Source organism: Melospiza georgiana, chromosome Z, assembly GCF_028018845.1.
Source record: "Melospiza georgiana isolate bMelGeo1 chromosome Z, bMelGeo1.pri, whole genome shotgun sequence".
NCBI lineage: Eukaryota > Metazoa > Chordata > Aves > Passeriformes > Passerellidae > Melospiza > Melospiza georgiana.
In genome coordinates, this window is record NC_080465.1 from 73124445 (window position 1) to 73148788 (window position 24344).

Here is a 24344-nt window from a genome sequence, read left to right on the forward strand (position 1 = left end):
CCCGAGTGTTTCCGAGTGTTCCCGAGCGTTCCCGAGCGCTGCCCGAGCCTTGCCGAACTAGGCCCGAACTTTGCCGAACTAGGCCCGAGCTTTGCCGAGCTCTACCCGAGCGCTGCCGATCACCGCCGAGCGGCGGGGGGAAGCCGGGCCTGCAGTGGTGGCGGACGGCGAGCGCGGCCTGTGCGGGTGGTGAGTGGGCCCGAGGCGGGAGCTGCGGAAAGGTTGCGGCCCCGTGTCCCTCATCCCTCGGGTAGAGCTGTCCGTGTGCGGGTTAACGTTCGGGACCGCAGGGATGGGGTGTCAGGGCTGTCCTTCTCACCGGCGCGGTGTGTTCTGACCGCACTTCTTGCCTGTGTGGGCCTGGGAGGAAGATGTGTGTGTTTGTAAAGACGGGGCTGTGCGTGTTTCCCCCCACACCTCCTGTGTGTGTGTATCTGTGTCTCCATTCCCCCTCAGTTACACGGCCCAGCCCTCTTTCCGTGTTTCCGTGACGGCACAAGGGGGAATGGCTTTAAACTGAAAATAGATTAAATATTTAGATTAAATATTAAGAAGAAATTCTTTTCCATGACGGTGGTGAGGCGCTGGCACACGTTGCCCAGAGCAACTGTGGTTGCTTTATCCCTGGAAATAAATCCCATTGCAAGATGGGGTCCTGAGCAATCTGTTCTGGTGGGAGTGGTGGGAGGTGTCCCTGCCCATGGCAGGAGAGCTGGAACAAGATGGTCTTTAAGGACTCTTCCACCCCAAACCATTTGGTAATTCCTTGAATCTGTGATTCTGTGATAACATGCCCAATCTTGGCTTTTTTTGGCAGGTGTGCAGCAGGACTGTCCAAGCCATGATTGAAGTGGTGGCCAAGCTGGGCCGTGGGCCCGTGTTCCTGGCAGGGGAGGTGCTGGAGTGTGTGATCACCTTCACCAACCCATTGTCAGCCTCATCCACCTCTGCCAGCAGGTACAGGAGCCCCTTGTGCCAGTCCGTGCACAGAGCCTCTGGGTCCCTCCGGAGGAACGGCCCCCTCTCTCCCCTCTCTGGGGTAGTGGTCATGGCTGCATTGTAGGGCAATGGTTCCAGCTCAGCCCCTTGTGACTTCCCTACTCAAGGCACTCCCTTAAGGAAGCCTTGCATCATCTCTCAGTTTTGGGGGTGAAGCTGAGGTAATTATGCCAGTTTTGTGCCCCCGAGAAGTAGACAAGGAAGGAGGTATGCAGTTAGAGATTCTCTGTTGCTCAGGTGAGCCCTCAGTGACAGTGACTGGCAGAAAATGAAGCCAAACTGGCTGTCAAAGTGGGCTATCTGGTCACACCAGGGTGACAGTCCCATACAGCAACATCCAGGCAGTGTCATTATTTCCTGCATTTGTGGAAGGAGCTCTCTTTTATCCAGCAGTGCTGGACAGATCAGTGTGATCCCTGCCTCCAGAGGTGTCAGACAAAGGGTAGGGTCTGAAAGGGGCACCTTCTGCAGCCACATTTTCTGTGGCCTTTGAGCCCTGCATCTCCCCTTCCCAGTGCTGAGGAAATGTGAGAAGATGGGAGCTTCCCATATTGGCTCACAGGAGTGACTCTGTGTCACAAGTAATCACCCAAAGCCTTCGTGTCCGCTGAGTGTGCAGCCTTGTCTGATTCCTTAGGGAGTGGAGAGTGCTTTCTCATCTTGAGTCCTTCCTGGGAAGTGCCTGTTTCCAGCCCTGTCAGGTTCAGCATGTTTTCATCACCAGTATGATGTTCACATGTGATTGTTTTGCTGGGCCCACTCACAGTGCCTGCAGTCTCAGCAGCAGAAAGGTTCTGTGTTTGTTGCCTTCCTTAACTTTCCATCTTTACTTCCTGTTTCCTCTTGGCTGCTGAGATCAGGTTTCAAATTCAGCTGTGGCATAAGCATCCAGCTCCCAGAGTTTTGTCCTCTGTGGTGACAAGATGTCCTGTGTTTTGTCTGCTTCTGAAACATGTGGGACTGCAAGAGTACTAGGTGGCATGGTTTGCGGGGGGGTTCAGAGCACTCATGAGAGCTTCATTTAAAACTTCAGATGTGTTGTGGTCTCTAGAAGCCTGCCTCTTGAAAAAGAAAAGTTTTTAAAATAATAAAAAAAGCCCCAGGTGATCAATGGGGCAAGACCTGGCTATGTCAAACGAGTGGCAGCAGCAATAAGTAGATTGGTGTTTTGGAAAATGAAGCTGTGGGTTGTGTAAAGGCAGGAGCCAGATCAAAGCAACAGGCAGAGAGGCCTGTCAGAGCCTGGGAGGTTTTGGGGCTGACAGGTGGAGGGACAGCAAGGCCTCCTATTGAGAACATGGACAGAATTGACAGAAAGGCAGGAAATTAATTTGATGGTGGAGTTTAAGAAACAAATCTCCTCTACCCAGAGGTTGCATGGAGCATGTCCTGTGTAGGCTGCAGGAGTTGTTGGGGAAGGTGAGACTGGAAGGAAGTGACCTCAGCACCAGTGCAGGATCCTCCACTGCTGAACAAGCATTAGCTGAGCAAGCCAGCTCTGCTGGCAGGAAGGGACATGCAAATTTTGTTGGGACATCTGGCTAGAAAAAATGAAAACAATCCAGTGGCATGTTGTAAAGCTATACTGACATAGAAAGAAAAAATACTCAAAATATGGTGTTTGAAGGTATTGTAATCAAGCTAAGCTCTAAGCTTATATAAAATTAGCCAACATTGCCTCAAGCAAGAGCAGTTCTCTGCTTCCACACAGCAGATACTTTACAGGAGAAAAACATATGGCAGCCGTGATGAAAAAGCCATGTTGGTACTTTTGAAAATGCAGAACTACAGCTGTAGGTCTCAAAGCAACTAGGTATGGTAACTGAGGTGTGCTTAGGTAAGGGCTGCCAGCACATCCAAGAGATCAAATAGCACATCATTAGTCAGCTGACACAAATACAGCACACCTTTTTCCCTAGTTCACCTAGACCTCTAACTGCTGTGATGTGTCACATGGAGGGACATTCGTGTGCCACAAAAAATCCCTGTGCCGCCGAGAGCTCTGTTGTTGGTGCTTACTAATCAGATTGTGATGTTAGAAAACACCAGAGGAACTATTCACTGGCTAAACTATAGAGGCCACTATTGAAGAAAAAAATAGAGGAATGATTTGGAAACTGAAAGGTGTCACTAGTACCATGGGAAGTGCCCTATGGAGTGGCTGACGTCAGAGCAGAGTCCAAAACACGAGACTGTTTTATGTGCTGGATGCGTGGCCCTACATTAATTGTTGGGGCTGTACAGAGAGGGGTCAAAATGACACCTTTGCCTCCCCTACTGCCGTCAGCAAAGTCCTTGCATAAGGAGGAGTGAGTAGGTCCTAATGAAAGACCCAGAAGCATCCTCCTTTGGTCTGGCACAAACAGCAGCTGATGTTGTTGGTGATGGTGCTGTGGGACCAGAGAGAGCATGTCTGTGCCTACCTGCCCTGAGGAGTGTTGGGCTTGGGGCATCTCTGTGCTGTGGGCAAGGACAGCTGAGCCCAGGTTGCAGGAATTTGTTGCTTTGGAATTTACCCACTTCCCTAATGATTGTGTTGTCACCAGAGTGCTGCTCTGTGTGAGAGCACAGAGGGATTTGTGGCTTGGGATTTAACTCCTCATGGCTGAGAGTCCTGTGCCAGTGTCCATGTGCAGCAGCTTGAGGTGTCCTCCCGGAGTGCATGAGTGGCCAGTTCTAATCTGTGGGTGATGCAAAAGGTGAACAAATGAGTAAGGCTTTGGACTGGATCTTGAAACAGTTGATCTCAGCATGTTGGCTGAAAGATCCCTGTGAAGTTTTGCACAAGCCACCTTTTCTCTTGTCATCATAGAAGGGGACAGGGGCTCCTGACCTCTGCTGCCTGTTGTCCTCTGCCATGAGTGTACAGCACGTTTCTTGGGGCAGATATGTTTTATCATGCCATGTCTGCTGTGCTGATGGTGTTGTGGCTCAGACTGCAATTATTGCTGCTTAAAAAGAGTCCTTGGGCTGCAGAGCCAGACTTTGGGTGAAGCTGTTGTCAGCAGCAGTTGGGTGGAAGTGGCTTTGAGTCAGCATCCCAGCTTGAGCTTACTCCCAAAGCTTGTTTGGAAGGGGACTGTGAGAGTAGCTTCAGTGACAGTGAAGCAACACTTTCTTCCTTCCAGACAAGCAGTCCTGCATGGAGCTGAGCTGACAGAGTTGCTCTTCTCCCAATTCCTGCCTGCTGTAATTGAGGTTTAAAGCAGAGATATGAGTGTTGCTCTTTGCTTTCAGCGAGATGCTGGCATGGGCCAGCGCCCAGATCCACTGCCAGTTTCACGCCAGCGAGAACCGGGTAGCACTCCCTCCCTCTGATGGCAGCAAGCACGATGTGCAGGCAGAGAATGAGACCGTCTTTGTCCCCAACAGAGGTGAGTGCCACTCCTGCCTGTCACCCAGGTAGGGACAGTGAGAGCACAGTGAGCAGGAGTCAAGCAGACCATAATGTGTGTGTCTTGATGCAGCAAGAGTACAAAGTTGTGTTGCTTTCCTGGTGATAGATGTTGTGGGACATTGTTAATACTGAAATCACAGTGACAGTTGTTTGTCCAGCTGCAGTGGCAACATCTCATAATATGACCAGAGCAAGAGATGTTTCCTCTCTGGCTCTCTTCTCCCTGTGCCTCCCCATGGGGATAAAGCTTGACTGACCTGGACACAGCCTGAAGCAGTGCAGCATTCATGTGTTTCTCATTCTCTTCCAGGAGAGCGGGGTCAGTGTATCCTGTCCACCCCACCAAAGATCCTCTTCTGTGACTTGCGACTGGATCCTGGGGAGTCCAAGTCCTGTGAGTCCTGTTTTCTCTTCCTCTGCTCACAGACCTCCTCTCTGGGGAGCTCTGCTTTCAAAACTGGCTTTGCAGACCTGAGTGCTGCAGGTGTGAGATCCTGGTGGTCACAAAACATGAGATGCTTTGGTTGGAGCATGAGTGCTGAGGAGCTGCTGCATCATCCAGAGTCTGTTCTCTCCTATGCTAGGGCTGTGTACTGCAGTGTGTCCCCTGGCCTGGGGCCTTTGCTGCAGGTCCACTGCGTAGCTGCAAGGCATTAAACTTTTGAAATACCTAGTTGCAGCAGAAGGAATGGCTATACACACTTGCATTTCCTTGCCTTCATTTCTTCAGTCACACTGATGTATTCTTGGAATTTAGGCTGGTGTCCTGCAAAGGTTTGTGCTTCCTGTTCAGGTTGTGGCTGTCCTGGAAGTAACAGTCTTCTGGATGTTCTAGTTTTCCTGCTGTGATAGTGAGCACTCCTCATCTTCTCTGCTCAGAGCTCTCCATGTTTGAGTATATAGCTGTGGAAAGAGCTGAGTATCCGCTGTTCTCTCTTGGTTGGTGGCTGTGTGACCCAGCCTGTTCAGGTCATGCATCTCCTTTGCATTCCAGTGGCCTGTGATTAGCAGCACTGATGGTCGCCTCTCAGGCTGTGTGTGCAGAGCTTTGTTATTTTCCCAGGGATCTGCTGGGAACTGTTGATGGAGACCTCTCACACTGCAGAGCACAGGGAGAGGAGAGACAGTGCCTGTGCCGGGGCGGGCTGTGCTGGATCACTGAGCTCTGCAGAGCTGGAGGTGAAGCTGCAAGTGAGACCAAGCAGCCGCGGGGTTGGGACATGCTGGTTTTGAAGCTGGTGTCTCCTGCCTTTCTGGCTTTGGAGGGGCCTGACTGGAGGGAAAGGTGGACCTGGTGAAACCAGGCTGGCTTGCCTTGGTGGTTAGTGGGGTGGGGCTGTGCCCCTAAACTGCAGAGCCTGTTGTCTGAAGACGTTTAGTTGTTCACTTATTATTGTAGAGCAGCATTTTGGGGAAAGGAGGTGTCATGCCAGCAGGAAGGAGGAGCAGGCAGAAACCTTAGCTGGCCTGAGGCTCACCTGGATTCTTCTGTGTTCCTTGCTGCTTGCAGGTTAGGGGCCGGAGCATGCATTCCCTGGGAGCAGAGGGAAGTCCCTTTTCCTGGCACACTTAAGGCAGGTTGGGCAGTTTCTGGGATAACAGATCAATGACGACAGCCCAAGTTCCAGGTGGCTGGGATGAATTGAGGGATTGACTGTGGGCTTAACAGGCAGAAGCTGTTCAACCCCCAGCTAAGCTAGGGATTTTCTACCCTTTCCGATGACGACATGATGTGTGTGTGTCCTCTCTGCCTCTGGGTGGCACTGGCACAAGCAGCCTGCATCTGCCTGGTGCTTGGACGCAGCTCCTCTGGAAGGACACGAACTCTCCTATTCTTTGAGGTACCGTGGCTGCACAGTCCAGCCTTTCCTCTTTGCTGTGTGATTCACCTGTCTGTTTCATGCATCACATCTGATGTGGCTGCCTGTGGCGCTGCTTCTTTAACACTGAAGTCCCAGGCTGTATCACAGCCCTGGTCTCGTTCCTGCCAGGCTGTTCACACTGATCCCATCAGCCTGTGGTGCTGCTGCTGTCACGTGAGACTGCAGCTGGCACACTTGCAGACCATTCCTGGGGTCTCCTGCCAGCTCCATGGAGGGAGAGCTAAGGCTGTGTGGGTGTGTATCTTAATTCTTCATTTCCTGTTTTTCAGAAGTTTTGAGTTTTGCTACGCAGTTTGGGAAGGGGGGAAAAAAACCAAACCAGAAAACCCAAGAAAACCTAATTCTCCTTCAGATTCTGCTTCATGTTATTAAACTGCAGCCAGAGCTGGCACATACAGTGAGGTTGTGTCAGACTGTCTCTTGATAAAAGGACTTGTTTTCATTTGCTGACCAACTTATTCCCCAATACCTTACTCTTGTTATGGTGCCTATATGTTGAGGTTGACTCATATCCCAGCCCTTTAACACGTGGCCCAGGCTGAACTCTTTAAGTTTGTCACCATGAAGCTTTTTCTTGACTCCTCAAATAATTTCTGTGGCTGTTTTGCCACCACTCTGGTTTTGTAATACCTTTAAAAATTTGGTAGATCACAGAGAGGAAATGGAAGCAGCCTGGACACAGGCCAGAAGGCCAGCCAGAGGGCGCAGCAGGTGGGTAAGGAAGGCATTTGTAGTGCAGGAATGTGCTTCCTTCTGGGATATGCACGGAAGCTGGGACTTCCTGAGTCTTGGCATTCCTGAGCCAGGTAGCAAACTGTCTATCCTTCTCTGACTGTGGTGGTCTCTGCTCAGATTGTCCTCACTGAGCAGGAAGGTCTTTGTGAGCCCTCTTGTTGAGTCTGGTACGGGGGTTACTGAAGTCTACTTCTTTCCTCAGAAATGCCTGATTTTCCTCCCTGTCAGGGTAGTTCTCTGTTTTATCTGCACCCTCATCCAGAAAGAGAGACTTGTGTTTTAAGGTGTGACATCCTGTCGCCACTACACACTAGCACAGGCTTTTTTCTTCCTTCCAGTCCTGTTATTTGAAATCCAGAAGTTATATTTAAAATGTAACCCTCACTTTTAATCTAAGCCTCAACATTCAGTGTGTGCCAGACATGGGGAAGGATCTGTGGTTTCAGAGCAGGATGCTGCCCTTCCTCTGGCAGGGCGTATCTGCATTACGGTGGGCAAGCCAGAGAGCTGGAGACTTTCCACAGTTCACCATTTGTGTCTTTCTTGTTATACAGCATGTGGTTTGGGAAAGCTTCAGAAGTGTTCACACTGTGTCCAGAGGCATTGGGGTTTGTGTGGTGGCCAAGGAGCTCTAGGAGGGCTGAATGTGGTGAAAGCCAGGCCCCAGTACCTCAGAGCCCTCAGAGTCAGAGACTTTGGGATCTAAGTCATCAGCTTGTCAAGGGGCACAAACCACAGGTTGATGTGAAGGTCTCGGGAATTGTTTGTTGGTCATTTAGCTGCAGTCCTTCAAAGAAAAACAGGAGGAAACTTAATTGTTGCAGAGTTTGAGGGTTTGTGTAAAGCAAAAGCTAAAGAGGCATGAAGTACTGATTGATACCTGCATGGGACAGGGCCCGGAGGAGGCTGTGCTGTGCGAGACCTGGAGTGCACAGAGGCAAATTTGGGTTGAACTCGTGATGAGTAAGTTTAGCTCTTGTGGTTGTATTCCTGGATTTTACGTCTTTCACATTCTTTGGAGACAAAGTTTGTGTATGTGGTTGTATGTGCTGGAAGCAGTATCTGGATGATGGTGCATGTGATGTGGGGAGCACTGTTCCTGATGCAGGGGCGCTGGGTTGTGCTTGGCTGCTGAAGGAAAGAGGAGGCAGCAGAAAGCACCAGGCTCTGTCCCTAGCTCAGCACTGCTGTCATAACACTTGGTGCAGGGAGCCTGCACACAGCAGCTGCAGGATCTTCCTTCTGGCTTTGGAAAGCATATTTTCTGCCCTCATTGCAGATTCGTACTGTGAGACCCTGCCTGTGGATGGTCCCCCCTCGTTCCGGGGGCAGTCAGTGAAGTACGTGTACAAGCTGACCATCGGCTGCCAGCGTGTCAACTCCCCCATCAAGCTCCTGCGCGTGCCCTTCCGCGTCCTCGTGCTGCACGGTAGGGCCACACACTGCCCTCCCTGCGCAGGCAGCCTGGGCTGCACCTGCCCTGCTGATGCTCTCACCTCCTTCCCAGGGCTCAAGGATTACCAGTTCCCACAGGATGAGGCTGTTGCACCCTCAAACCCCTTCCTGGAGGAGGAGGAGGGCTTGAAGAAAGACTCTCGCCTGGCAGACCTAGCAACAGAACTGCTCATGGTGGCCACCTCCCGACGCAGCCTGCGTAGGTCATATTCCCTGCTCAAATTTGCTGTCCTTCTTAAGAAGCTGGTCATGAAGAACATCTCAGGGCTAGCTGCAAAGTATTTCTCACTGACAAAGTTCCAACTATAGCTGTGTAGCAGCTCTATCAGGGCCTGCTTGGATCAAAGCCTCCTAGCCAGTCTCAGGCTGTTCCTACTTCAGACTGAGAGACCCTCTGCCCATGACACATGGCAGCCAGTGTAGGGTTTGCCCTTGCTCAATGCAGAAATTTCCCAAAGGGAATACTGCTCTAGGGACCTGAACAGGAGGCATGAGGTCATGTCATTAACCCAGAGCACTGGGGCAGAGCCTTGTTCTGTCACAACTCTTTTCCCTCTTCTTGCTCCACAGACCTGTACAACATCAGCAACACTCGTGGGAAGGTGGGGACATTCTGCATCTTTAAGACTGTATATAAGATTGGAGAGGATGTCATTGGGACCTTCAACTTCTCAGAAGGAGATATCCCATGTCTGCAGGTCATTGCTGTGTCTGGGGTTACTGGGGAGAGGCAAGGGTTTAGGATGAGGCATGTGGAGTAGGGTTTGGGGTGGCACTGGGTTGTGAGGGTATCTAGTGGGATCCAGCTGGGGTCCGCTTTGAATCTGAGGCAGACAATCCCGAGCTCATTTGGGAAATGGAACCCCCAAGGCTTTGCATGAGGTGTGTATGAGGTTGTGAGAGCAAGCACCCTGCCAATTGCCCTGCAGTTCTCAGTGAGCCTGCAGACAGAGGAGAGCATCCAGGAGGAGTTCCAGCGGCGGCGGGGGCAGCCTGTCTCCTTCACCGTGCACGCCCGCCATCAGGAGTCCTGCCTGCACACAGCACAGAGCAGCTTCAGCCTGCCCATCCCGCTCAGCTCAACCCCAGGGTTCACCACCAACATTGGTGAGTACCCACCAGGGAAGGGACACACCCCTGCTTGTCTCTAGGAGGATTGTGATGTCCCCAGCCCTGCCCTTGCTCAGCAGAGCTGTGTCCCTTGGGAGGGAGCTGGCCTGTGTGAGTGGGGTCATTTGCTGTCCCCGAGCCAGGACAGACTGTGCTGAGACAGTTGATCCCTGGCACTTGTGGGTGTTGTGTGCTGACTGCCCTCTTGCCTACAGTGTCCCTGAAATGGAGGCTGCACTTTGAGTTTGTGACTTCTGGGGAGTCAGCAGGGACTTGCTTGGTTCGTGGGAGCCAATCAGAGGCTGTCACCTGGACTGGGGTGGAGCAGATGGAAGTGGACACCTTCAGCTGGGACTTGCCCATCAAAGTTCTTCCCACCAACCCCATCCTGGCTTCCTACGTATCTCAGTTCTCCAGCACTAACTCCATCACCATCTGACTTAGGAGACGTTGTTGGCTTGTAGAGCTGCAAGTGCATGCCACCAGTGGGAATGGCAAGCAGGACTGTCACCAGTGTGCTGTGGTGCATGCATCCCCTTGGATGTCCCCTTGGATCCTTCTGTGATGTCCAGGTGGGCACCAGACATGTCTGTCCTGTCTATGGTTGGAAAAATGCTGCTTGATGCAGTGTCTTGTGCTACAGCCCCCAGCTGGAGCTGGACCCTTCCTGCCTGGGTGAAGGTGCAAGTCTCAGCACTCAGCAAAAAGAAATCTGCCTTCCCAAGGAACCGCTGATGTGCCTTGATCTCATATGGGGCTTCCAAGAAGGAAAGGCCCAACCCAGGGAGGGGAGAGGGGAGCTCTTCCAGTGAAGCTTCACACCACCCTTGGGTGAAGGCTGTGCCCTTACAGAGACCCCACAAGCAGAGGTCTGCCATCCAGGTGAAGCACAGTGGCCACCTGGGCTGGGTGAGACCCTGCTGCTCTCTTGTCCTGGCATGTGTCCTGCCTCTTGGAGGGTTGTCCTACACATGGAGTCCAGTGCTCCAGCCACCCCCACCTGGAGGAGGCAGGTGGTGGCAGGCCAGCCCTGTGCTGCTGGCATGTGCTGGTGAGCAGGATGCAGGCCTGTGCTGGGTCAGTACAATTGTGATGATTCAAAACTGAGCAGCACTGACCCCCTGGGCTGTTGTCTGCCTGGGGTCCTGGTGTGCTCTCCAGCATCCTGCTGGTCTTTGGATCCTTGGGGTGCTGTAAGGAATACATGCTGTGCATCCAAGAGCTGGCATGGAGATCTCCCTGTTTAACAGCCAGCTCCCCATTTTTACTGAACTTTCCAATGAACTTTCCTCTTTGCATGGAAATGTAATAAACATCTGACTCTGCAAAACTCAGCTTTCCCAAGAGCCTTATTCCTACATTGTTCCCGGTGCTGAACACATCCCACCTTCTACAGCAGTCACAGGCTGGAGACATCTTTGTTCAGTACCTTTATTGCAAGAACAGAAACATCTACACAAGGCTCTGCACAACACAGGCATGGCACCAGCTGGGGCAGCTGCCAGGGTGGCTGCCTCCACCCTGGCACTTGGATTGCTTCTGCTTCTCCTGAACCCTCCCCACCCTGCTCCCCTGCTAGTGGGGATGGGGCTCTCCCCTGGGGACATCCTGTTCTGCCACCCACCCTGGGCTGGCTCTGTTGCAGTGTTGCCCAGGGCTGGCCTACATTGCCAGGAACCCCAAGAGCTTTTGGAGCAGGGGCATTAGTGGTTCCAGAGGTGGGTTGTGCCCCTTGCACTCCAGGAGCAGAGAAGGGGCTGGACAGGGTGTGGGGATCCTGCACGAGGTGCCGTGGTGACCACCGGGAGCTGCCCACGGCTGCTGTGCAGAGGAGTACAGGGCTGGGAGGGAGTAGGGAGCTGCTTTGCTTGGGGCTGGATATTGGAATGCAGGACTGCCATGGAGCAGGCTGATTTAGTCCTGTAGCCTTTTTTTAGTCACTGAAGGTTTTCTGCCCACCTGGAGGAGATCCTGTAGAATCTGCACTTCTACGGTGTGCAGAGCACCTCACAGGGAGGACGCCCTGGTTCGGGAAGCTGAAGGCAGAAGCAAGGCTTGGTACCATGGTGTGTGGATAGTGGTTTCCCTCGAAGGTGCCGGCGGTGATGCCTCTACAGGGTGGGTGGGGCAGGTCTGGAGCATGCGGGCGGTGTGCTCGGGAGGGGGGGCGGCGCTGAGGAACGCGGGGCGCTGCCGGGACTCGCTCTATCTGCTGAGCCCCGCACCCAGCAGCTTGTTCACCAGCGGCTCGGGGGTGCTGGCCGAGCCCCACTCGTGCTCCACGCTCTTCACGCACGGCAGGCTGGGGTTGGCCTTCTGCACTACCGAGATCTGGCAGGTCTGTGAGTCGTAGTGGGCCTCGCACCAGTCAGGGAAGTCGATCGGGTGCTGGGTGCTGTGGGAGAGGACACGGTGCTGTCAGTAGCCCCGATAAATGGCAGCGGGCTGCTGACTGCCCTGGGTGGCTTCCTGCTGCCAGCCCCCTGCACGGGTGTCTTCCAGACCAGCTTAGGCAGGCTGGGACACAGCTCCTGGCCCATCTGGGCATCTTGCTGTGCGAAAACATCCTTTCCAACTGTCCCAACTCACCCCACCACCCTCAATGCCCTGGTGGGGTCCTGCCCACCTCTGCCTCTTGTTTGCCAGGACCTGGTGCCCACAGCCCTCCCAAGGCTCTGATATCAACACCCGCTGCTGCAGGGGCAGGGTGCTGTGGTGGGAGGTGACAGCCACCCCAGCCCGGCCCCTCACTCACGTCTCACAGCAGCCCACGCCGATGGGGTGCAGGCAGGTGCAGAGCAGGCAGTTGGTGCTCAGCCACGATTCCCCAATGGAGAACTGTTTCCCTTCGTATTCACAGGGAGCTGCAAAGGAAATAGTGGTGATGAGAACAGATGGGCCTGTGCTGAGGGTGAGTGGAAGCCTCCCGGACACCCCTGTGCCCTGAACAGGGCCAGAAGTACCATGAACCTCTCACCCACTTTGTGCAATGCAAGATATATGGTGATCTATCCACCATCCTGCAGGTATGGAATGCCCTGTCATCTCTCATGGGTCATGTACCCATCCATCCTCTCCTGGCCCTGTCTTGTGGCTCTCACCACTACCCCATGGTCTAGAGCAAGAACCAAGTGGCTCTTGCTTCCCTGGAGAGGACAAATCCAATACCCCTTAGGGTCTGGGCATTTCCGCAGCCCTGGGAGGAGACAACAGAGGGATAATGATCTGCCCTCCTCCCTTTGCTGCTAGTCCTGCACACTCAGCCCCTGCCAGGCACCTGCCAGGAGCCTTCATGGCCCAGAAAGCTGTTTCTCAGCCAGAGCCCTGGGGAGCTGTTCTGTGGTTTATAGACTGCTCCTTCCACTCACCACTGGCCCATGATCCCATTCCTGTGCTCAGCACAGTCCCTTCCATACTTCTCAGGCATAGAGAAGAGCCCTGCTATGCTGGGAAAGCTGAGGCCTCTTCTTCCCCTTAGCCTCTTCCCATCTCACTTCCCCACTTACCTTTAGCCTGGAAGTAGCACTTGGCCTGGGAGCCCGGCAGCTGGAGGAGGGAAAGAAGCAGGCAAAGCCTGCCCCAAGCACACCTCATCTTCTGTGCTTGCATGGCCATAGATGGTTGAGCTGGACTTGTTCGCTTTGCTTCTCTATTGCCTTTGCTCCTTTGCCTTCTCTTTCTCTTTCTCCCTCTCTGCCTTTTTAATGCTCTTCCCCTGATCCCAATGAGAGATATTTATAAAGTTCAGCTTTACGACCCTGGCCACCAGCTGTGCCCCACTGGAAAAGTTGTAAAACTCATTTCCTGATTTGAAAGGCATGAAAACAAGAGGTAGGATCAAGATTTTTAACAAGCTGTGAAAAGCTGATTCATGCCCTCCAGAAATTTCTCCAGTTGGAAGCCCCTGTGGGTGCAAGGCTCCACAGCAAGGGGAGATCCAAAGGTCCCCAGCAGCGTTGCCCTCTGCAGTGTGGTGAGCACGTAAGCAGCAAGCACGGGAGACCCTGGCTCCTGACCAGAAGAGCTCCAGGCTCCCCTCTGGTCATGCTGAGCCGTCACTGCTCCTTCAGAGCAAGCCAAGATTTTGGGAGCATCCCATGTCACAGTGACCAGAGCAGCACAAGTATTCTGCTAGCAGTGTGGGATGCAAATGGCATCATCCTCATTTGGGGATGGAGGTGCTTGCCCCCACTCCTGAGTACCACATCATGGCACTTTCACCCCAGCCTGGGCTGCAGCTGTGCCAGGTTCATAGCCATGCATAGGCTGGGGATGGGGACAGCAGGTTTAAAATCACAGGATCACAAAATCATAGAATCATAGAGTCATAGAATATGCTGAGTTGGAAGGGGCCCATCAGGATCACCATGTCCAACTCCTGGCCCTGTGCAGGACACCCCAAGAATCCCAGCATGTACCTGAGAATGTTGTCCGAACACCTACTGAGCTCTGACATATTTGGTGCTGTGACCAGAGCAGACAGTCACAGATGCAGAACCGGGGCTCATCTGGGCAGTGCCCATGAAAGGGGACTGTGCCTGTGCACCTGGAGTACCCACAAGGTACTGGGGCTGAGCGTCCTCTTCCAGGGGCTGCAGACTGGCCCCCACATAAGCTGGAAACAGGAAGGATAAAATTAGGAGGCAAAAGTGCTTTTAGGCAGCAGGTAACCTGAGGGGTAAGTGAGGGACTTGGCTGGAAGCAAGGACCTGTGTGAAGGTGCCACATCACCCAGGATTGTGCCTGCGGACCTCACAGACCCTCACTCAGAGGGACTGCCTCTGTGTAGAAGTGATAAGGCTGTTATCAGCTGGCAAAGTGAGCTGAAGTGCAGGAGGGAGGAGGTCAGAGCCCTGGGAGCCGCATGGCTCCGGAGAGCTACCAGCAAAGGGCTAACTTGCCAAAAGAAATTCGCAGCCCTTGTCAGAGGTGCTGCCAGCAGCAGGAAACAGGGCTCTGGGGATGGTCCAGCCAGGGGCTCAGCCAGCACAGGGCCATGCTGGCAGTGAGGCAGCATCAGCAGCAGTGGCATATGTGGGTCATCTGCCCCTGCATTAAGCTCCCTGTTCCTGAGAGTTTGGGATAAATTTACACCTTGACGCGTGAGGCTTAATATCCCTTCCAGAATTTGTATTGGCATTCACTATTATAGCTGGATATTTTTCTTATCCCTATAAGTGCCCAATCCCTCATTGAATCCTGCTAAATTTTGGCCCGAGCATTTTCCTGTGGCAGTCTAATTAAGCACAGAGTGAGAAAGAAAAATGCTTCCTTTTATCCACTTTATCCGCTTTGGATTCACCACCTTCGGATTTGAAGGCATAGCCCCTTTCCTTTGGTGCTCTGGGCCCCTTTACCATCCCATTGCATCCATCTCCTGCAGCTTGTGCTCTCACTGCTGAGGGAGAAGCTTTGCATCCCTTCTTCCCCTTAGAGAATTACCCCAGCCCTGTTGTACTGCCACGGGTGATGCTGTGTCCCTCGGTGGGGTGGCTGGATGGCAGCGAGTGTGGGATCTGTTAGGAAAGGCTGATAACAAATCAGAGAAATGCTGGGCATGCCCTGCTGACCGCTGGGCCGTGAGCCAGGATGGTGGAGTGTATCAGTGACAAATGGAACTTGCCCTTTGGTGCAGAGTTGTTACTATATAAGGAGGATAAAAGTGTTCATCGTCAGAGCAGTTAATTAATATTCCTATTGTGTGTTTGGAAAAAGAAGTCTGGCACGCTAGTAACTGCAATGAAATAATCCATCATTGTTTCATCAACAAGAACAGCAAATGTTACAAAAAAGAAATGGTGGGTTTCACTGAGAGGCCCACAGGATTTGGACAGGCTTCCAGAAGACTGCTCAAAACCTGGGGCAACATCATCTCTTGGCTGGGGGGAAGGGCATTGCCCCTGCTCCATCAGGGACATGGAGAGGCATTCTCAGGATTTCTGTGGCCATTACAGTTCATTAAATAGAGAGTTAGAGCTACGAGTCCATTCATGGCTATTGGGTTTTTCATCAAAGTGCTTTGCTGGGAAAATGCAGAGAAATAGAGGAGTGTCAGGACATCTCTTGGCACGCTGCAGAGGGAGCAGGGCAGTGGAGCACCATCCACACTGTGTCTGTGCATAAAGAAAGGGGCTGGTGGTCCCCCATAGCCTGTTGATCCTGCTATTCCCCCTCCTGACCACTTTCCTTGCCCCACTTCTGCATTCCTGGGCACCCACCTGTCCCCAGCACACACAACCCCATGGGTGATCCAGAACATTTTGGTCCAGGTTGAACAGAAGAGAGCTCATAATTTGGAAAGCAATAATTGCAATTGGACTTGTTGTTTCAGAGCTTCTGCCTGGGCTCTTGAGGGTACTGTGGCAGGAGGAGCTGACACCTTCTCCTGCTGTGCCAGCCTGGAGGAGGCTTTGCTGCAGAGACTGAAGGAAAGCAGCTGCTTTTGGTCTCACATCTTAGGGAACAACTGGGACCTGGGGAAGAACCACAGAAAGGATAAAGGGGCTGGAAGGAGTGCCTCTCTAGAAGTTCAGTGCCTTTGATTTACCAGACACAGCCCAACAGAAGGGATCACTGCCTGTCTACGTGTGTGCCAGTGAGGAGCAGTCACCACCTTTGAGTATCCCAGGATCCTGCAGAAGGTCAAATCCATGTCTCAGCATCCTCCCAGCAGGACCCAGCTCTCCTGCCTGGCCTGGTTCTCCAACTGTAGCTGTGTCTGAGAAAAGCTGGGTGCTGCACCCTGCCAGGGACGCAGCTTTGCTGGCCTCCTCTCCTAGCAATGCCTCTGCAGAGCAGCAGAATGCCCAGTGCCAGGGATGGGACCCCATGGATGGGGAAGGAAGAGCACCCAAGCCAAGGGTACTGGGGTGAGGTGGCAACAGCCCACCCCAGCACCACAGGAGGCTCAGGGGGTAATAATTGATGCTGGACCAGTTGCCATCAGCAGAGTCCAGGAGGGTTATAAAACCTGAATCTCCTGAGCCTTCAGCTGGAGCTGCAGCTGCAGAGCAGGAAGCAAACAGGATCCCGGCTGGCATTGTGAAAGCAAAAAGCAAACACCATAAATCCAAGGAAGTGCTGTGATTGCTGTTTTAGGCACTGGGGATCTTGGCTCCTGGTCCCCAAAGCTATTTTATTTTCTCTTTGAAAAAAAAAAAAAAACCAAAAAAAAAAAAAAAAAAACCAAAAAAAAAAAAAAAAAAACAAACAAGAAACCCCAAAACAAACAAAAAAATCCACAACCCCAGTTTATCACTGGACTAAACTGCATTGGTGCTGCTGTGGACCCTGAAGCAGCTCTTCATGGAATGTGGAGACCTTTCCTTGCCCAGCATCTTGAGGATGTTTCAAGCACCAGAGTACCCAAGGCACCAGGGCAGGTGCAGGTAGATGCTAGCTCTGAGTGATGACCATTCATGAATGCTCACTGCTTGCTGGCATGGCCAGACCCTGGGGAGGGGTGAGCAGAGGGGTGAGGAAGAGATAGGCAGTCAGGAGCTGGGAAGGGAAGACAAAGGGCTAGACAGGGAATGACAGCTGGCTCATGGCATCCTTCATCCCACAGCTGGCGAGCCAGATGGGACAGCTCACAGAGGCTGGAGTACAGCCCCACCAGCAATGGGACTGTTGCTCCAAAAAGGGGACAAAATAGAGGAGATGTGAGAAAAAAATTGATGTCACCTTACTCTGCAGACTGGCTGCCTGCTAGGTGAAGCTCTGTGCAGGTGGAGAAGCATGGGCTGCAATGCATGCTGGCATGCCTTGTGTCTTCCATGCATGTCCCTGATCTCAACACCCTGACCCTCCTTGCAGGAAGAGGTGTTGTGACCCTAGAGGCTAGGCACAGCACTTCACAGGGCTCTGCAACCCTGGCTGGGGGAGGTGTGTGAGTTCCCTGCTGTGGGACAGGACCTGCTGTGGGATGGTGTCTGCAGGTCCCCAGTCACAGGGTGGGCCCTGTGTCCTGAGCACTCCCACGCTGGGGCTCACTCGTGCCCTCCTGCCCTCTCTCACATGGTCTCATCCTCCCTTGCTCATTGCTCATGCCCGTGTTCCATTCCATTGGGACTTTCCCAGGTCGTTTATCATGGCTGTGGCTGCCCTGCATGAATGTGTCAGCTGTGTCACCTCCCTGGTTCAGGACAAGTGTTGTCTCTGTGTGTCCGTGGGGAGAGCCTCTAGAAGCCACACCTCTCTGTGCCCCAGACCCATGGTGGGACCCTAGGAGTCTCCTTTCAGGGCACCGGGTTTTGGCATCAGTGGGTTGGCCACGCATTCCTGCTGCCCTCAGCCCTGGCAGGGTGCTGGCATCCACCCTGGCTCTTCAGCACCCTGGATATCCCAGCACGGGTGTGCTGCAGCCCGTGGCTCTGCCTGGGCTCCCCTCAAAGAAACGTGCCAGGAGGTCACAGGGTGTTTAGGAAAACAGGCCTTGGCACTTGCTGGCCATACCAGGAAAATAAAAACATCCGGGCAGGCAGCCGCACAGTGCCTGCGAGAGGCCGGCACTCCATAAATCCCCTGGAGCAGGTGCTTTGTAGTCGGCACAAGGAAATGAGCATATTATTCAGCTTGGCTTAAACCCCGAAATGTTTCCTGTCCTGTGAGTCAGAAATAACCCTAGGAGATCATTCCTAGGCCACGCAGAAACCGCACCAGCCAAAAAATGCCAGGCACTTGTTGGCCTGAGGACTTGCCAGGGAGGTCAATGGTCCAAGCCCCTCATTTTGGAGGAGTTGCTGTAGCAGTGTCGTGCCACCAGCGCTGACCTCAACATATAAATGGCTTGGAACATGATGAGGATCCACAGGGGACTAGTCCTGGGCACATTGCTTCATTGGGATGCAGGGACGGGGAGAGCCCCAGGAGACCCTGAGGCTTTCTGTGTCCTGGATGCATCCTGCAGATCTCTGGCCTTGCTATGGTATCTGAAAGAGAGATTCCCCTGCACAGTGCATTGGCTGTTTTACTGCCACCAACAGGGCCATGCTGAGGCGATAGCCTGTTCTAGGAACACTCTGCAGGAAAAGCCATGAATGGCTGGTGGCTTCATGGTGGAAGAGATTGCACAGGCATGGGACTGAGACCCCACATACTCAGTCTGGGGATCCCAGAGAAGTTGGAGGGGAAAGCACTGTAGGAACTGTCTCTGGCTTGCACAGGCAGCACCCACCTGAAGGGGTTAATGGGTGACACTTCCTGTCCTAGTGCCCTGAAAGGACACTCCTAGGGTCCCACCATGGGTCTGGGGCACAGAGAGGTGTGGCTTCCAGGGGCTCTCTCCACAGACACACAGTGACAACCCTTGTCCTGAACCAGGGAGGTGACACAGCTGCCACATTCATCCACAATTTTCCCTTTAAAATATTTGCCTTTGCTCTATTTTTTCTATTACTGGCACACTAACTTCAAATCCGAACAAGGAGCCCTTCAGACTCCCTGGACAGCAGAAGCACAGGAAGCCCATATGTGGAAAGGTCACCCCATCTATCTGCACCAGTGTTGGGTGCTCTGTGCCCACGTGGTCAAAGCCTCTCTGACCTTCTGAAGGTGCTACCCTCCCATTTGGGATGGTGGCAATGTGAGCACTGGCAATAGAGACCCCAGCAGAAGCCTGACCCGCACTCGAGTAGAAAGGCGAGTCACCAGCGGTGCCTTCTCCATCCCTGCCCTCTTTCCACGCAGCCTCCAGCAGGAAGGGGCTGCTGCCATCCATGCCAGCCCTCACTGTGACCCAGTGCTGTTTGTGCCCTGGCACAGCAGTGTCGGCACAGCTCCTCCTGGCCCTGGCAGTGAGGACTGTGCTGCAGGCACTCACTCATGATGCCTGCCACGCTCTTTACAGCCACCTCCTGAGGCTGGCAGGCTTCTGGCTCCACTTTCACCATGGAGGTGAAGGAGATTGGCAAGGCCCATGGCCTTGTGCTGCTGCACACCAGGAGGTGGAAAAATAATTGTCATCTCTGGGGACCAGGGGCTTGGTTGTGCTTGCCAGGGGAACATGGAAAAGAAGACTGGACTCTCAGAGGTGTGAGCCCCCCAGGGCAGACAAGTATAGCTGTGCCCTTGGTGCCCATCATGATCTGGAGCAGTCCTAGGACCAACATATCTCAAACACTAACACTAACAAGTGTTTGAGATCACTTAAAAAATCACTGACAAGGGTATCAGCAAAAACCAAATTTAATATTAAGTGGCAGCACAACAATGTTCATTGGCAAGATTCACTTACGAGACAGTTAAGGCATGTTGAGGAGAAAAAAAGGAACAACAAACAAAATCCAGGCAATCAAAACAGACATGAACCAAGAACCATCTAGGAGTGTGTGTATGTGTGTGTGTGTGTGTGTGTGTGTCTGTGTCTGTGTCTGTGTCTGTGTGTGTTTAGGTGTGTGTGTCTGTGTGTGTGTCTCTGTGTGTGTTTGTGTGTCTGTGTGTGTGTGTCTGTGTCTGTGTCTGTGTCTGTGTTTGTGTCTGTCTGTGTGTGTCTGTGTGTGTCTGTGTGTGTGTGTGTGTGTGTGTGTCTGTGTGTGTGTTTAGGTGTGTGTGTGTGTGTTTAGGTGTGTGTGTGTGTCTGTGTCTCTGTGTGTGTGTGTCTGTGTGTGTGTGTCTGTGTCTGTGTCTGTGTTTGTGTCTGTGTGTCTGTGTGTGTCTGTGTGTGTCTGTGTGTGTCTGTGTGTGTGTGTGTTTAGGTGTGTGTGTGTCTGTGTGTCTGTGTGTGTGACAAAAGGCCAGTGAGGGCAAGGATAAAAAGGAATGTGGCCTAAAAGCTTAGCAGCGCTCACACTTAACTTGTAACTTAACAATTTGACAGGGAAATAACACTTAACAGCATCTAACCTATGTAACTTAAACTTAACAATTTAGCAAAAGAACACTTTAGCAGCCTTTAACTTAGCTTGTAACTTTTGACTTAATCTTGCTTACAGGCCTAAGTTACTTAGATCTGAGGTACTTAAACGCCTAAGAGAGCAGCATTTCTCCCAGATTTGCTACAGCCTGGGAGAGGCATGCACACGGACAAAAAGACAGTGCAAGCAAGGTACCTGTGAAAAATCCCCCTCAGAGGTCAGTGAAATGCTCACTTTGGGTGCCTTTGCATCCCCTCAACTGGGGAAGGGCTGAGCCTCATGGAGTGATGGTATGAGCCCCGGATCCATCGTTGTTGGGTGATCCCAAAGTACAGCAGGCTTGAGTTTGCTGGCTCTGGGAGGCCCCACTCAGAGGAAGTGCTGGCCACAGCCTGCTGCTGTCCAGGGCGGCTCAGGGGGTCTCATTTGGCAAGAGAGTGGGCTTTAGTTGTAACAAAGTTTCATCCTTGCCACAGTTTCAGCCTGCACTTTCTTTGGGTATCTGAGAACAGCGATATTGTGCCCTTCAGGGATGAAGAAAAACAGTTGCCAGCGCTGTTCATCAAAAACCCAGGAGCTCTGTGAGAAAGCAGCAGTTCCTGGAAGCAGGGATTATTAACAGGGAGTATTTCTGATAAACTGAAGGAGAGCTGAGCCCAGGTGCTGTTTTTTAAGGCTCAGGCCTAAGGAGCATTTCTCAGATCTCAGTGCAGCCTGGAAAAGGGGGGATGCATCACCTCAGTGGGGCACCATGGACCACCACAGATAGCCATGCACCACTGCAGGCACCAGGAGCAGGGTTCTGGGAGTAGCCCAGAGCAAGGGAAAATTATCATCCCAAGGTGCGGGATGCCAGTAAAACTTAGTGTGAGACCATGGGACAGGGAATATGCAATGGAGCGAGAAAAAAGCCTAAGGTATGGTAAGTCTATGTGTATGGTGTATGTATGGAGTGTATATAGTGTGTGTATGGTGTGTGTATGGGGTGTGTGTACAGTGTGTGTATGGTGTGTGTGTATGGTGTGTGTATGGGGTGTGTGTATGGTGTGTGTATGGGGCGTGTGTACAGTGTGTGTATGGGGTGTGTGTATGGTGTGTGTATGGGGCGTATACGGTGTGTGTACAGTGTGTGTATGGTGTGTGTGTATGGTGTGTGTATGGGGTGTGTATGGGGTGTGTATGGTGTGTGTATGGTGTGTGTGTATGGTGTGTGTATGGTGTGTGTATGGGGTGTGTGTATGGGGTGTATATGGTGTGTGTGTATGGTGTGTGTACAGTGTGTGTATGGTGTGTGTATGGGGTGTGTATGGGGTGTGTATGGGGTGTATATGGTGTGTGTGTATGGTGTGTGTGTATGGTGTGTGTATGGGGTGTGTATGGGGTGTGTATGGGGTGTGTATGGGGTGTGTATGGGGTGTGTGTATGGTGTGTGTATGGGGTGTGTATGGTGTGTGTATGGGGTGTGTATGGGGTGTGTATGGTGTGTGTATGGGGTGTGTATGGGGTGTGTATGGTGTGTGTACAGTGTGTGTACGGTGTGTGTATGGGGTGTGTATGGGGTGTGTATGGGGTGTATATGGTGTGTGTGTATGGTGTGTGTGTATGGTGTGTGTGTATGGGGTGTGTATGGGGTGTGTATGGGGTGTGTGTATGGTGTGTGTACGGGGTGTGTGTATGGGGTGTGTATGGGGTGTGTATGGGGTGTGTATGGTGTGTGTATGGGGTGTGTATGGGGTGTGTATGGTGTGTGTACAGTGTGTGTACGGTGTGTGTATGGGGTGTGTATGGGGTGTGTATGGGGTGTGTATGGGGTGTGTATGGGGTGTGTATGGGGTGTGTGTATGGGGTGTGTATGGGGTGTGTATGGGGTGTGTGTATGGTGTGTGTACGGGGTGTGTGTATGGGGTGTGTATGGGGTGTGTATGGGGTGTGTATGGTGTGTGTATGGTGTGTGTACGGGGTGTGTGTATGGGGTGTGTATGGGGTGTGTATGGGGTGTGTATGGTGTGTGTACAGTGTGTGTATGGTGTGTGTATGGGGTGTGTATGGGGTGTGTATGGGGTGTGTGTATGGGGTGTGTATGGGGTGTGTATGGGGTGTGTATGGGGTGTGTATGGGGTGTGTGTATGGGGTGTGTATGGTGTGTGTGTATGGGGTGTGTATGGGGTGTGTGTATGGGGTGTGTATGGGGTGTGTATGGGGTGTGTATGGGGTGTGTATGGGGTGTGTATGTTGTGTGTGTGCTGTCCCCGCGCTGTCCCCACGGTGTCCCTGTGCTGTCCCCCCGGCAGTGGCCGGGCCCCCTCTGGTGGCTCCCACGTGCACACCCGGGGTCCCGCCGCCCCCACATTCCCCATCAGGGGCATCTCACGCTCCCCATCGCTCCATAAGCGAATTCCCACCGGCTTCTCCCTGGTTCCCTCCACCCTCTCTGCTTTTCTCCCCCATATCTCTATTTTGTTTTACCAGAGTCGTCTCTCCGCTTGCGGCATCCCGCCTGCCGCAGCTCCTGCGGGAGCAGCACCCCCTCCCGGAGCGCTCGCTGCGGAGGCTTTTCCCACTCAGTCTCTTGTCAGCCCCTCTGTGTCCCCTTGGCCCGCGGCCTGTGCCACCGGAGCCCCAGGACAGGAGGCACCGCGCTGCTCTGGGGACACGGCAGGGTACAAGGGGTGCCACCATCTGTGCCCCGTGAGCAGGGGCGATTTCGCTGGCACTGTGCTCTCCAGTGCGACCATCGCCCCCCCAGCACCATGTCCAGCCCCACACTCCATGGGGAAGCTCTTCCAGATCTTTCCAGCTTCTCATTTCTGGATGTAATCGCTGTCGGTTGGATTTCACTGTCCTTCGGCTCAGGCTCCCCTGCCAGCTCCGTACCACACCGGACCGAGATATTTATAGCCGGCAATGCAATCTCTTGGTCTCGGGTTGTGCCGAGCCGGGGAGCCGAGCTCCGTGACCCCGCGAGCATCTCCGCTGGTGGCGACACCTGCAGTGTGAAGGGCAGGGACAGCGAGAGGGACCGTGATTCCTGGCAACCCCAGAGGTGGAAGCACCCATGCCCGCGGTGCTGCTCTGCTCTGGTGGCCTGCCCCAAAATCCCAGAGAGGACAGCGACACCCTGCCCGCCGCTCAGCGCAGCATCCCGCAGCATCTGAACCACACAGGACCTTGAAGGGCCAGTGGCACCGGCAAGACCTCCGGGGCCGCCGGGCACCCAGCGCGCTCCCCCGTGCTGCCACACACAAGCATCCCGCCTCACACAGCTCTGAGCCGTGGGGAGGGGGCTGGCACCACCCCCAACACCCCCCTCCAGTCTCTATCGCCCCCCACCCCCGCCCGACGGGAGCAGGCAGCAGGCTGGGAATGCCAGGAATGCACCGCAGGCATGCTGCCTCCGCCGAGCCCCCCTTGCCCCACCGAGGCGCCCTGCAAACAAACGCTCGGCACCTCTGTGTCCCCCATGGCAGTCCATGACATCCCCTTAGGTCCTTCCCAGATCCCCGGGAGGACCGGCAGCCCCGCTCTGCCTGCGTTATCCCAGACCCAGGGCGCCACGGGGGCTTGTGCAATGCTCATTGCACCCCGAGCGCTCCCCTGTGCTCCACTCGTATACATCCACCCTCCTACCCACCACCCCACAGGCCCGTGTCCCATGGCAGAGGGGCTGAAGCCCCAAAATCTGCAGTGACAGCTGTGGTGACATGCCCGTGTCATCCAGCCCCCTGCCAGCCCCTGCCCTCAGCTCCCCTGCCCCATCAGGTCCCTGTGGGACGGGTTCCAGGGCACCCTACACTGCTGGACAAACACACCGGGTGTCGTGGACGGCTGGCTCCCCAGGGCATCCCAGCTCTCAAGGTCCAACTCCCCAGGTGCCTCCCTGCATCCCAAATCCTCGAGGACATCTCCAACCTC

The 24344-nt window shown here is 53.5% G+C and overlaps 2 protein-coding genes across 3 annotated transcripts; one reads left to right on the forward strand and one right to left on the reverse strand.

Annotated features, from left to right (window-relative positions):
• Positions 1 to 121: 121 nt before the first annotated feature.
• RGP1 (RGP1 homolog, RAB6A GEF complex partner 1) lies at positions 122 to 10909 on the forward strand. Of its 2 annotated transcripts, XM_058044351.1 has the most exons (9): positions 122 to 189; positions 818 to 957; positions 4237 to 4373; positions 4707 to 4790; positions 8294 to 8443; positions 8522 to 8668; positions 9040 to 9167; positions 9399 to 9576; positions 9795 to 10909. In XM_058044351.1, the coding sequence occupies exons 2-9, from the start codon at positions 842 to 844 to the stop codon at positions 10016 to 10018; spliced, it is 1164 nt and encodes a 387-aa protein (XP_057900334.1). In that variant the 5' UTR covers positions 122 to 189; positions 818 to 841; the 3' UTR covers positions 10019 to 10909. The 2 variants fall into 2 exon arrangements, with proteins under 2 accessions (XP_057900334.1, XP_057900333.1); XM_058044350.1 differs by having other exon boundaries at positions 8294 to 8668.
• Positions 10910 to 11784: 875 nt separating this feature from the next.
• MSMP (microseminoprotein, prostate associated) lies at positions 11785 to 13194 on the reverse strand. Its single transcript, XM_058044369.1, has 3 exons — positions 13086 to 13194; positions 12335 to 12443; positions 11785 to 11974 (listed from the first exon to the last, which is right to left on the reverse strand). The coding sequence occupies exons 1-3, from the start codon at positions 13192 to 13194 to the stop codon at positions 11785 to 11787; spliced, it is 408 nt and encodes a 135-aa protein (XP_057900352.1).
• Positions 13195 to 24344: the final 11150 nt, after the last annotated feature.

Bases quoted from the DNA above. Each gene is read 5' to 3' on its own strand.
- RGP1 (XM_058044350.1), top strand. From the start codon at position 842: ATGATTGAAGTGGTGGCCAAGCTGGGCCGTGGGCCCGTGTTCCTGGCA. The intron at 4,791-8,293 runs GTGAGTCCTGTT...CCCTCATTGCAG, and splicing joins TCCTGGGGAGTCCAAGTCCT to ATTCGTACTGTGAGACCCTG. The intron at 8,669-9,039 runs GTAGGTCATATT...CTTGCTCCACAG, and splicing joins CACCTCCCGACGCAGCCTGC to ACCTGTACAACATCAGCAAC.
- MSMP (XM_058044369.1), bottom strand. From the start codon at position 13,194: ATGGCCATGCAAGCACAGAAGATGAGGTGTGCTTGGGGCAGGCTTTGC. The intron at 12,444-13,085 runs GTAAGTGGGGAA...TTTCCTTTGCAG, and splicing joins GTGCTACTTCCAGGCTAAAG to CTCCCTGTGAATACGAAGGG. The intron at 11,975-12,334 runs GTGAGTGAGGGG...CCTCTCCCACAG, and splicing joins GGCGTGGGCTGCTGTGAGAC to CACCCAGCACCCGATCGACT.